The sequence below is a fragment of the Carassius auratus genome, chromosome 27, assembly GCF_003368295.1.
Source record: "Carassius auratus strain Wakin chromosome 27, ASM336829v1, whole genome shotgun sequence".
NCBI lineage: Eukaryota > Metazoa > Chordata > Actinopteri > Cypriniformes > Cyprinidae > Carassius > Carassius auratus.
The window spans coordinates 18101623-18114118 of NC_039269.1; the positions used below are offsets into that span (position 1 = coordinate 18101623).

At 38.3% G+C, this 12496-nt stretch overlaps 1 protein-coding gene across 1 annotated transcript; it reads right to left on the reverse strand.

Annotated features, from left to right (window-relative positions):
* Nucleotides 1-1375: 1375 nt before the first annotated feature.
* On the reverse strand, nt 1376-10054 carry LOC113045736 (ankyrin repeat domain-containing protein 33B-like). Its single transcript, XM_026206342.1, has 4 exons — nt 9404-10054; nt 3046-3175; nt 2394-2534; nt 1376-2266 (listed from the first exon to the last, which is right to left on the reverse strand). Exons 1-4 carry the CDS (start codon nt 9842-9844, stop codon nt 1449-1451), a joined length of 1530 nt encoding a protein of 509 aa, XP_026062127.1. The 5' UTR covers nt 9845-10054; the 3' UTR covers nt 1376-1448.
* Nucleotides 10055-12496: the final 2442 nt, after the last annotated feature.

Here is a 12496-nt window from a genome sequence, read left to right on the forward strand (position 1 = left end):
TTGAATTCCTAGATAGCTATCAGAGGCCAGGCAGGCAAGCTGCGAGCTCCTGTTAGGATTTCATCACGACTGTTTCATTACATTTCCCCCACAGAGAGATATTTTGACATTGACAGGCTATGTGCTTCTCACTTTGTCCTGAGAACCAGACTGCAGTGTAAAAAAGTGTGACAGGCGCTAAACGACAAGCCATGCCTGCAGCTCTGAAACACTAGGCCCTTCACATCCATTAAATTCAATCTCATCAGTGCTAATGCAAGAGTATTAATCCCTATAGATTCAGCTTGATGCGTAGAAATGTGGTGATGGTGTGATGTGAATGTTGATTTTTATTGCTAATGTAAGCGTGTCATTAGATACGGATACTGAAAAATGCATTTTGAGAACGGAAATGGCCACATGTCTGGATTGTGTGTTTTGAGAACATGAATCCTATCGCAAGTGGAGTGAATAGATGTATACTGACCCCTACTGGAAGTTTACTACCCATTTCACTCTGCATTGCTAGTTCAGGTGCACTGCTTATAATAAATTGCTTTATTTTGGATTTCAGTACTATCATTTGACATCTTTATGATTGGTATTTGTCTAATTTACCCAACGAGCGGTGTGTTTCAAATCTTCACCTATATTAGACTACAATGTATCTCAGACTTTGTAGAGTTAGCTTTTTAGCAAAACATTTGAATCGTTTCTTTATGACACCTTATTTATTCATCACCCACTTTGACACGAGTAAACTGGTCGGATCAGAGCGTCGTTTGCGCATGCGCGCCACATTTGTTTAAGACACAAACACATGGATTCCAGTTATTAAAGCTGTACAGAACCGTTTTCTGATACACAAACAGGTAATTTTTGTTACATTGTTTTTACTTTATTATCGCATTCATAACTGTTTTTCGCTAATAGTGTTTCTGCAAATTCTTATTCGAGTTCTTTACATATGACTGATCCATTTACAGGAAATAGTTTCTGTGTGAATATCTTAGAAAGTCAACAAAACAATTGATGTTTTGTAATGCAGACTCAATACTGTATTAATAACTTTCAAAGAGATAAATAGAGGTAATAGAAGAGAACATGTCGAGACCAAATATAGTAGGCTATTCCTTCAATGCTGTTTAATGTTTTAGCAGCTTTTTTATATAACACTCCCTTTCTAAAATTCAGTCTTGAGAGCAATATGAAAAACAGAAATTAGTATTCTTAAACTTTCAAGTATGAATTGCCTCAAGATAATGAACCAGAAAAGCTATTAAATTTGTTATCCGTTACTATGAATTAGAATCATTATGCCTTAAATGTATCAGTAAGAGCAAATATTGTAAAAATCCAAATTTTATAGAACATAGCAGTCTAAAAGGGTAGTGTATGACTCTCACACTGACAATAAGCCTTCACAGTAGAAAAAAATCCTTAAAAACACTTTGGCATCAAAAGCCACATCACTTTTTCCTCCCAACTGGCAGTCTTAACCTATCCATGCGTTCCGCTTTCTTCTCCTCCTTCAGAGCTTTGTACTTCCATTTAGGGATCTGTAGGTGCAATAAGTCTTTTGAAGTTCTGGACGGTGGCGGCTCCGGGGTGTATGTGGAAGGAGGTGCTTTGCACAGCATGACTTTAGGAACCACCATCCCAGGACGCACGCTGCTCCTGCGCATCATATGAAGTGGCAGGAGGCTGCTTCTCCGCAGGGCCATGGTGGAGGCCATCGCGACAGTTTGGAGTAACTGCGGTTGCAGACTGGCGCGCCGCTCCTGCTTCTTCGGCACCAGCAGCACCCTGGAGTTCTGGAAGAGCCGCTTATAGTTGTTGAGGCGCTCAGGCCCCAGGTTCTTCAGCTCAGCCAAACGCTGTTTACGGATGATGTCCTGGACAGCAGGGCGACGTTTTCCCACACACGGAGGGCTGCCCGGACACACAGTGTGGCAGGCAGTGGCTATGAATGGACTGGCCAGCGCTGTAGTCATGCGCACCGTGTAGTCCATGGCGCCTTCGTCCACAGGGTTAGTCTTCATGTTGATGGAAAACAAGTTACAGACGCACTCAGAGAACTTTCTCCAGCAGGATTTGGGCTGCTTTGAATGAGCTACCAGTTCGCTTAGCATAGGCCACTCCATGTGGTAAGAGTCACAGAACTGTTCGGCACATGGCTGTTCCATCAGTCGGGCCATCAGTCTGGCGGTCTCATAACGGCCCGTGAACAGGGCCCATTCCTGTGGTGTCAGCTTACGGCCAAAGTCCCTTGCTTCAATGTCTCCTCCTGCATAACAAAAAACATCAATGAGGGAAAATTAATGCCCACATGAAGGAACAAAATGGATTATTACGTAGGCATGAATTAAATTAGGAACCCATATGAATTTTTCAGCTGATGATAGATACTGTACCTGTCATCATGAGAGAGCGTACGCATTCGGCTCGACCCTGCATGGCTGCTTTCATCATCGCAGTGAAGCCATGGCAGTTCCTGCGCTCAGTGTCAAGCCCGGGAAAGTAGTTCAGCAGGTAATTGGTAATCGTACTGTGACCTATAATTCAAAAGGACATAGAATACATTTACAATTTGGCAGACACTTACACAAAGCAACATTTTGGCTATGTTTATACTGTCAGTTTAATGTGACCCAATTCAGATTTTTTGCTCATACCGTTATGTGACACAGATCGGATGTGTTTTATGACCATGTAAACAGGAAAAAAAATGCATGCATATTGGATATTTCGAGATTGGTTTCAGGCCTCATACATATGCTCGAAAGGGGTCTCGCCCAGGGTGTATTTCAATGTAGAACCGCCACTGCCTATCTGAATCAAGATCTCATCCTAATTTTTGTCCTTTTTAAACAATACCTTTTTCACTTGGCTATTTGCCCCAATTCCGAAGAGAAGATTTGGTGCTACTTCTGATTCATCACAACTTTAACCCTGAGTATGATAAAGGATAAAATATTGGCTCTTGTTACATAGAACAGCCAAATGAAGGCCCAAGGGATCTACTGGGAGTTGTTGATTGTAAGTTTATGCCTTCATTTCCCTTACCTGCTTGTGCAGCAGTCATGAGAGCAGTATTCCCCTCATTATCCTGCCAGTTCACATCCACATATGGACAATGAGAGAGTGCAATGACCACATCCACGTAGCCCTGGTAACACGCCACTATCAGACCTGTCTGTAAGTGGAGAGGAAAAATATGAGTCATCTCAACAGTCATTACTACTGAAGAAAGTGTTGAACGTGCAAACTGCAGAGACATTGAAGCGGTTGAACCCTACTATAGAGCAGTTCATTTAAGGACAGGGATTGTTGGAGGATGAGTTTCCACATCCAGCTCTGGAGGGACTCTGAGGGCAGGAGAGGTTGAGTGGGCTTATTTATGAGGTCGATGATATCATGATCTTCAGAGTAAATGCAGAAGCATATTTAGACTGGTAAGTGGAGCCTATAGTTAGATCAGTCAGTATTACTGTGACTACTGCATATTTCTACGGTATTACAGATGAAGTGAGACATTCTAAATACAACATTTTCATAAAACAAATGCATTTCCAAATAAAATCTTCTAGGTTAGCATGCAAAAAGCAAAGCGTGCAACAGTGCCTCCCCATGTTTTCAGTAGGGTTTGGTTCAGAAAAGTATTTTTGGTAACACTTCAGGGACAAATTCTCACTATTACCTAGTTGCTTATTAGCATGTCTGCATATTTGCGTTTTTGTTTTCTTTTTTTTTCTTTTTTTTTGTGCTTATAAAGCACATATTAATGCCGCCTTCTGCATAACTATATTTTAGATCTCTGAATCTTACCCCATTCATACATTTTACAATCACCTTACTAACTATTAATAAGCAGGATTTTATTGAGGCAAAAGTTAGTCAATAGTTAGTTAATAGTGAAAATTTGTCTCTAAACTAAAGCGTGACCATGTTTTCCCATAGGGGTTTTAAAAGGTAATCGTTTAAAAGTTATGAGATAATGCAAAATATAGTGACTGAGTCAGTGACCTCATTCGCAGTGATTAATGGGAGTGGGCAGGGACTACAGAGCTCATTTGGTTATTAATTTGCTTGTTTCATTTCTCTGATTGGTAGAGGATTCTGGATTATGTACAGTCATGGCCGAAAGTGTTGGCAGTGACAGACGTTTGCTGTTTAAGCTGATGTGGCGTTTTCATATTGTTTCTAGATTATTGTGTAGAGTAATCAGATGCATTTTAAATAATTGCTTAAAGCTTCATTGGCCAAAAAATAACTTTTCACAAAAAAAAAAAAAAGAAGGCACTGTGTTTTGATCAAGACACAAAATTACCAGCTAACATGAATTGACTAATCAGATCAGCAGCACATGTGAAAGTGTGAATGAGTACTAGTCAGGTTAATCACTATCATACTAATTCGTCTAAGAGCAGACTGATTGCTATAAAAGGAGGGAAGAAGTAATTTGGTTTTTGTTAGCAGTTGTTACATCCAAAGAAACACGTGCAGCCATCATCACTTTGCATCAAAATGGCCTCACATGCAAGGAAATTGTTACAAAGAGTATTGCACCTTTGACCGGATCATCAAGAACTACAAGGATAGACTGAAATTCTGCAGGAATTACAAGGATTGGACAGCAGAAGACTGGTGCAAAGATATTTTCTCTGATGAAGCTCCCTTCCGACGGAGAAGAAAAGGTGAATGCTACCATGATTCCCGTGATGTGCCAACAGTCTAGCATCCTGAGACCCTCCATGTGTGGGGTTGCTTTTCAACCAGGTGAGTGGGCTCTCTCATAATTCTGCCCAAAAACACTGCCATGAATAAAGAATGGTATCAAAAACGTCCTGCAAGGACAATGATCCATGATCAATTTGGTGATGGAAGATCTGAGCATTTTCCAGCATGATGAAGCACCATGTCACAAAGCAAGAGTGATAAAGAAATGTCTCGAAGATCATTACATTGAAATTTTGGATCGGTGGCCAGGCAACTCCCCGGATCTCAATCCCATAGAGAACCTGTGGTCAGTCCTCAAAAGGCGAGTGGACAAGCAGAAACCTACAAGTTGTGATTAACTCTCAGAATTAATAAGGCAAGAATGGATCGCCATCAGTCAGGATTTGCCCCAGAAGCTAATATCCAGCATGCCAGAACAAATTGCAGAGGTTATGAAAAACAAGGGTTAACACTGTAAATATTGATTCATATTTTTTTGCCAGTAAAAGCTTTAAAAAACGTATGATATGCTTATCATTTTCAGTATACTATAGAAACATGGAAAAGTAATCTACAAATACTGAAGCAGTAAACTTTGCAAAATACAAAATTTATGTCACTGACAAAACTTTTGGCCATGACTGTATTTTCACCAGGATTTCCACTATTAAACATGATCATAAAAAAAAAAAAATATATATTAAAGGCTGATGATTTCAACAAAAGCATATCAATTCAATTAAACAACATTGTAGCTCCCAGAAGGTGTGTCTTCAAAGTTTTTTAAGTTATTGTTAAAAATCAATCCCCCTTTGGAGAAAATAAATGGGATTTTTACTTCCAGAACACCTCTGTCAATATCTGTTGAGTGTACACTCTCTGAGTGTAGTACCATATGTAAAATCACAAAACAGTTCAGCAAATCTAAAATGCACAGATGAGTGAGGGTCACGGGAAAATAAAAACAAATGTATGAGGTCAGAGGCATTACTTTAGTAGTACAGAACAGTTTGATGTTCTTGTGTGTCTCCAGATTGTGAGTGATTATAGAGCACTACAGGCAGATGGTAAGCCCCATAAAGACTATTAGCTAAGATTTAGTATGGAGTTCCCTCTGGGCTCAGAGCGCTTCTCTGCTGGCATTTATGGTTCTTAACCCCAGAATATCAAGAAACTGAATATGATTATTGCTATAATGCAATCGATGTGGAGCTAAGGGAGTTTTTTTTTTTAATACACAATTTAGGACGCATTGTCTGTCTCTAGATCAGTTTTAAAGGTTACTGCAGGCCATAGCCAGTAATGTATGAGACGTAGCAATTTCTCCTAGTAGTGGATCCCAGTGACACTTCATAGGGATCATATCAGATTACACAACACAGTCTGACAGGGAAGCGAAATGTCACGCTGTCGTAAGATGATTGTAAAGGAAAGCCTCTCTAACCTCCTAAAGCTCCCCCTCCTGAGATCAACAGGAGTTCAACAGTGAAGGTGAATACAAACTTCAAGGTGAAATCTAAAACTGGATGTGCATCCCACAGACGGCAGGAATCCTCGACCAAAAACCTTCCATTTTTCTGTTTTAATTATCAGCGCTGCAAACAGGTTGATCATCCCCGAGACTGATAAACAGGATCATTAAATGTTAGCACTTAATGGTGCTGTTTAACTGTGCAGCACATATAATTTCCCCTGCGCTAATGGCTGTAGAATAAGATTTGTATTAAACAAATGATCAGGGCTTGAGTTAGTTAGGAGACATTTACATGCAAATGGGTCGTAGAATCTTAAAAGACGACTACATGTCTTTTACTGCCACACAGTACTCTGAGGAAAACAAGTGTTTTTCTGTCTCTCTGTGAGTAACCATTTGTTTCTATGCATGTGTTGTTTCTGTTCGCGTTCAGAACATTGAACATTGAAACTGCACAGTCTGAGTCATAGACCAAGCGTACAGTCCTAGATAGAGCGTCTTTCAAAAATAATGAATAGTTAAATAAGAGGTTTATTAACCTATTCAATGCTTGTACCAGGCAGCAATGTATGGCAAACTATCTTTTTCAATACCGACATGGTCTCAGTGACTGTGGAGGCACAAAAGAGGGGGGCAATAGGTGACGATTCATTTATTACAGCTCTATTTTCAGCAAGACAGACCCGTTTAGTGGTAGTCAATTCAATTTCAGTTCAAATGATTCATTGAGCAAGGAAGTCATCTCAATTCTCGAATATAATTTAGCGTAACAATTTTTTGGTGGATTTAAATTTAGGCTTTTATGGCCTACAGCAAGACTCGTTTGAGTGAAATTACGCTCACATTATAAATTCTGCATTTCTATGGCATGCAGGAAAAAAATTCCCTGTCTAGGCAGTATTTTGTCATCTTTGAGAGCCTTTTGAAAGCTCAGACTTGATTATGATCTGCTTGGACTGCAATGTAAACCCCCATCTGTCTGACCTGTCCGTCCCATTTGGTTGACCATTTCATATGGGGTTCCGCAACAGAGTGCATTAGGTCCTTTACTTCTTTAATTATATATTAATGATATAAAAATGCCCTCATTCATTTGTAATTGAATAAAATGTTTAGCAAGACAGGCAGCTTTCTTAGATACTGAAACTTTACAAATGTTGGCTGGTGCATTAGTGCAGTCACACTTTGATTATGCTGCAGTTTTTCGTTATAGCTGTATTTCAAAGAAATTAAAAAATAAATTGCAGACTGCTCAAAATAAGTTGTGTAGGGTTATTTTGGAAGTACATCCACTGATGCATTTGAGATGAACTGAAGAAAGGAAAATAGGAAAATAAGTTTTTTAAAATTCGAAAAACTTTTTTAAACTGATGATGGTGTTTAAGATATTAAAGAAAATGGTTCCAAAGTATCTGTTGGAATATTATGTATTTGTAAGAGAGGTTCACTGTTATTTTACAAGGGCAGGTAGTAATGATATATATCCTTTTAGTGAAATGGGGGGGGGGGGGGGATATTTTTTTTATATGCTAGCTCTGTTAGCATATGTTAGCATATGCTAGCTCTGTTAGAATACCTGGGGGTATTCAAGAGATGCAGGTTGATAGTATTTTTTAGAAGGGAAGTAAAAAAGTGGTTGTTTTATCATTGATGTTTTGAAGTTTGTGTGGTGAGTTTCTGAACTTGATGTGGATAAAATTACATTTATGATTTGTTTGTCCATTTTTTTTTTTTTTTTTAAACAGAGGATGTGTTTTAACTTTTGTCAAAAAAAAAAATCTGTTCAGGGCTTAGCTGGCTAAGAGATCATCACGACTGGACATGAAGTCAAGACAAAGATTTGACTTAGAAAACCTTTGAATCTTTGAGAATACGTATAATCCAATTTAGCCCTATTAGTGTTGTCTTAGCTGTATTTTATATATTGAATTTATTAATATATTGAATTAGCTTCTATTTTTATAGGTTTTTTTTCCATTTTACTTTTAGTAGTTTTATGCTACATTGAATGTTTTATTTTATTTAGTTTTAATTCATAAATATTTAAATTATATTTTAATTTTAGTAATTCAACTTATATCATGCATTTACCAAGAAAACATTTTTTTGTTTTTGCATGTTATTTTATTTATCCATTTATTTTATTTAATATTACTTTATCTGTACAGGGGTTTCAAACTTTTTGATGCCACTGAATGTGATGATTCCCTTGAGAGGGACCCTCTTCCTAAAATAACAGTTTGTAAACTCTTGGACTTAAAGACCATTCCATTTGCATATTGACTATGTGGTGGGTGTCATGTCAATGAAAACGTCACTGCAATCCAATATTTATAGACTCAACACAATTCCACCATGTGTCAAGAAGGCACATGTTTTGCTAAGAGTTGCCACCCAAGCCAGATTTCTATAGACTGTGCTTTTAATGTCATATTTATGTTCAGATGAAAGTCTCAGCCTCACTTCAGCGCAATGTCGATATTTATGGAGGAAGGAGACAGCATCAGCGCATGAGCTCATTCCCTGAGGAGCACTGCGTGGATCATGCATGCTTAAAGACTCTTTGATATGATAATAGCCTTGCATAAACATGACACTGTTATCACCAACACTGTCATAATTGTAAGCTTCTCATAGCTGAGGGTAGAGAAGGGCCTTTTGCTAGTCAAGAATCTACTCTTTAAACACAAAGTTTGAATGAATAGATTCTGGAAATTATAATGTTCATTGTTCCAGTATTCAGAAAACTCAAAGCAATGGTAATGATAGAGATTTTCCCACACTGCATGAGTACATTCCTGCAGTTGAATTCTTATGACTGATAATATTTCTACCTGTGGTGCTAAACCAAAGACCGATTCGCTAGATATTTTTATCTTTTAAGACCACTTAAATATTTTCAGAGATGTCTATGAGTCAAATGTGAGCCTTGATATTCAGTGACAACTGGTGTTTTAACCTGTCTATACTCTTGCAAATAAAAGATCATACAGATTAAAATACACTTATCTGAGCCTAATATGTAGAGAGATGAAATTAAGCCATTTGTAGCTGTAGAGCTTGACTTTCAACAGTGAGGCTCAGTTTTTGCGTATCCTGACTAACAGCATTGATTCAACCAGTGATGTGAGTTTGGGGGCGGGACTTTCTGTTTGTCTGACTAAAGGCAGGGTTTGGGTGGCAGTTTGGTGGCACAGAAAATATACATTTCACAACCATAGCAATACTTACTCTGTTATTTTTGTCCGTCTCTCGCACCTCCTCCTCCGTCACACCTTGTCTAATCATGATTTTGACGATGATGGCGTTGTTAGAGCAGCACGCTTTAAAGAAGCTGATTGGCTCTGGGCTCTCAGGATCCTGACATGTTTCAAAGTTGAGCGAATCGTCAGGTGGGTAGAAGGAATCTTCAGACACAATGCTCTTGGTGTCTGGTAGTTCTGAAAAGTCCAGCTCCTCAAATTCTTGGTAGACGTCGTCGTCGTCGTCATCATCATCATCATAAGGATGGTGGTCTTCATCATCTGCATAATAAGAGTCCTCTGTCGGCTCCACGAAAGTGGTGCTCTGTATGGAGGACTCCTCATTGTTCCAGTCTCTCGCTCGGTTGTGGCCGGTGCCGCATTGGTGATCTTTGACCAGAAGTACACCATTCTCAGTTATTAGCACCATTTAACTATCCAACAGGTGGAACACAAAAGCAAAAACCGTGTCAGATCCAGAATGAGACTGTCACATAGTGAATGGTAATACTAAAAACCAGTTCCTGATGCAAGTAAGAGTATGACGTGAAGAAAAACACTGGAACCAGAAGTTAAAGATCTTTTAGAGGCACCTTTTTGATTTCATATCTTCTGCTCTTCAAGAACCGGTTGTACTTAAGTCCAGCCTTGGTTTCTGATTATCATATACATGCCCAACCATCATTTTTTAACACAAACTATCCCATTTTTTCTTCACTTGACTTGTTCTGTGATCCAATCTGTCTCTTGTTAGAGAATTCACCAACAGTTCAAAGTGAAGATGAAGGACTTCCATCGGAAAATGCTCTGACTGGCATGGGCACCGTTTCGAGAGAAGCCTCCTAATCCCCTTAGTCTCTTTCTGTCTCTCTCTCTCTCCACTCCTCCCTCCCCTTTCACAGTTACATGTGCTGAACAGTAATCTTACTGTCTGAGGAATCAATGCAGTATATTTCCCAACTGATGCAACACAAATTTGCATCCAAGATTGAGCATAGCAGCACTCAACACAGCTAATGCCTGTTTGTACACTTAGGACTTTTGTATCCGAGTTGTACTGCTGTGTACCACTATTACTCTTATCAGTTCTATATTTTAGCCGACTTTGATACTCGCATGCACATCTAGAGTGACTTTCCACACTTTGATAGCCTGTATTTGACCACGATCCACTGCTGGCTCCACAAGCCACTGGATTAGTGGAAGGTTAATTGGATGCAGCAGAAATAACATGCTGCTGTGGATAAGCCGTTCCCTCATTTGTGTTCCTAAAAAAACGATAACAAAGATTCTTACACAGACTGTCACTTTCAATTTTTAGGCTGCACTAAGACTGCTGCTTTCTAGCTACAATCATATGTGGTGTTGGGATGATGTATAAAGGCATGTTTTGTACTGATATTTCTGGATACAGAACATCAGAAACAGCACATCCTAGAGGCTGTTTTGGCTGAATTATCCATGAAAAAAATGATCTGCTGGCTTATCCTGCCAGTTTTTCACAAAAGGCAACAGGATCATTTAAGTTGAATCATTGAGGAATAATTTACAAAATGTATTGTGATTTGCAAATAATTTACATTTCACATAAAAAAATTGTTATTATAGTATTTATTAATATTTTGAATTAACTTTTTAGTTTGCTTTAGTAATTTTTTTTGCTTTTGTCATTTCAGTTTTAGTCTTTAGTTATTTGCCAAAGCAACATTTCTAATTGCATTCTTCATCCAATATTTATATATTAATTAATGAAAAGCATTTGAATAGTTTTAGTTAACAGTAACAACACTGATTCATAAGACCTGTACAACTTCATATTGTGGCCTACTAAAGGCAGGTCATTGTGTAGCTCAGACATGACACATCTATTACACAACCGGACACTGTGAGAGATTATGTGTCTAACACACAATAAACATTAAGGCTGAAGGTCATGCACTTTGATTGAGCATCCCGATTATATACTGCTCACTAGAGCTTGTGTTTACAAAAACACTTACTTTTATTTTACAGTCTAAAAAGAAATTTGGTAGGAATACAAATGAACTGTATATCTTACCAACGACATATACAGTATGACAAGAAATTCCGTGGAGATTACATTCTTGGTAAGGTTGATGCTATTATTGTACATGCTTACAAAAATTGTCCCGTTCTAAATGCATGTTCTAAATGAAATGAGCCATTAGTAGCTTTTTCTACATTTTGTTGTTTTCGTACCAGAAACATCCAACAGGTTTATTAGCTGTATGAATAATCTTATAAAGTCGATGTTCCTAAACTTATCATTGTGATACATCAAACATGCTTTAAAAGTCCTTTGTAACATCCTTACATTACACGGACAGTAATCTTTTGTATTATCAAATTTCTAATTCACTTGGTTAGTGAACTGCATGAAAATGAGCACACGAATGAGAAGTTTGATTAAAGATACAAAGCGCTGTAAGTACTACACTTTGTGATTTAATATTTGTAATAAAAGTTTCCAACAAACAAAAAAAAATTGATGAGGATGTAATTGTTACAGCGAGAGCCTCCTAGGAGGTTTGAAAACATTCCGAATACTGAATACTTCTCACACAAACATGCGATGAAAAGGAAAAGGCTTAGTAAACCAGACACACGAGGGTTGTTTAGTGCTGGACCACTACCTTTACCTGGATTCTAGCTGACCTCAGAGAACTTCAGAGGAAGTCAAATCAATGGCTGAGCAAACATGAAAATGGTGTCACTGTTGCACATATAAAAATAGAACATTTGCCTTTCAGAGGAGCACAAGCTATCAAGAAGCATACAGTATCCAGTTTCAGTGTAATAAGATACTATAAGGTCACTTATAGAATCTCAGCGCTGATTAATAACACTCTAATCTCTAACGCCGTCTGAGACAAATTCTGCAGGATTCGCGAAACCTGTAACAGAGGCAGCACGTTTGAAATGGAGAAAAACATACTCTGCTATGAACAATTGAAAAGTTACATTATGTACAAACGCGTTTAGGATCTCCTCCTTTCCTACAGACACAAAACTCTTCTACCAAATCGATGCAAGAATCATGAACCACATTTCATCTGAAAAT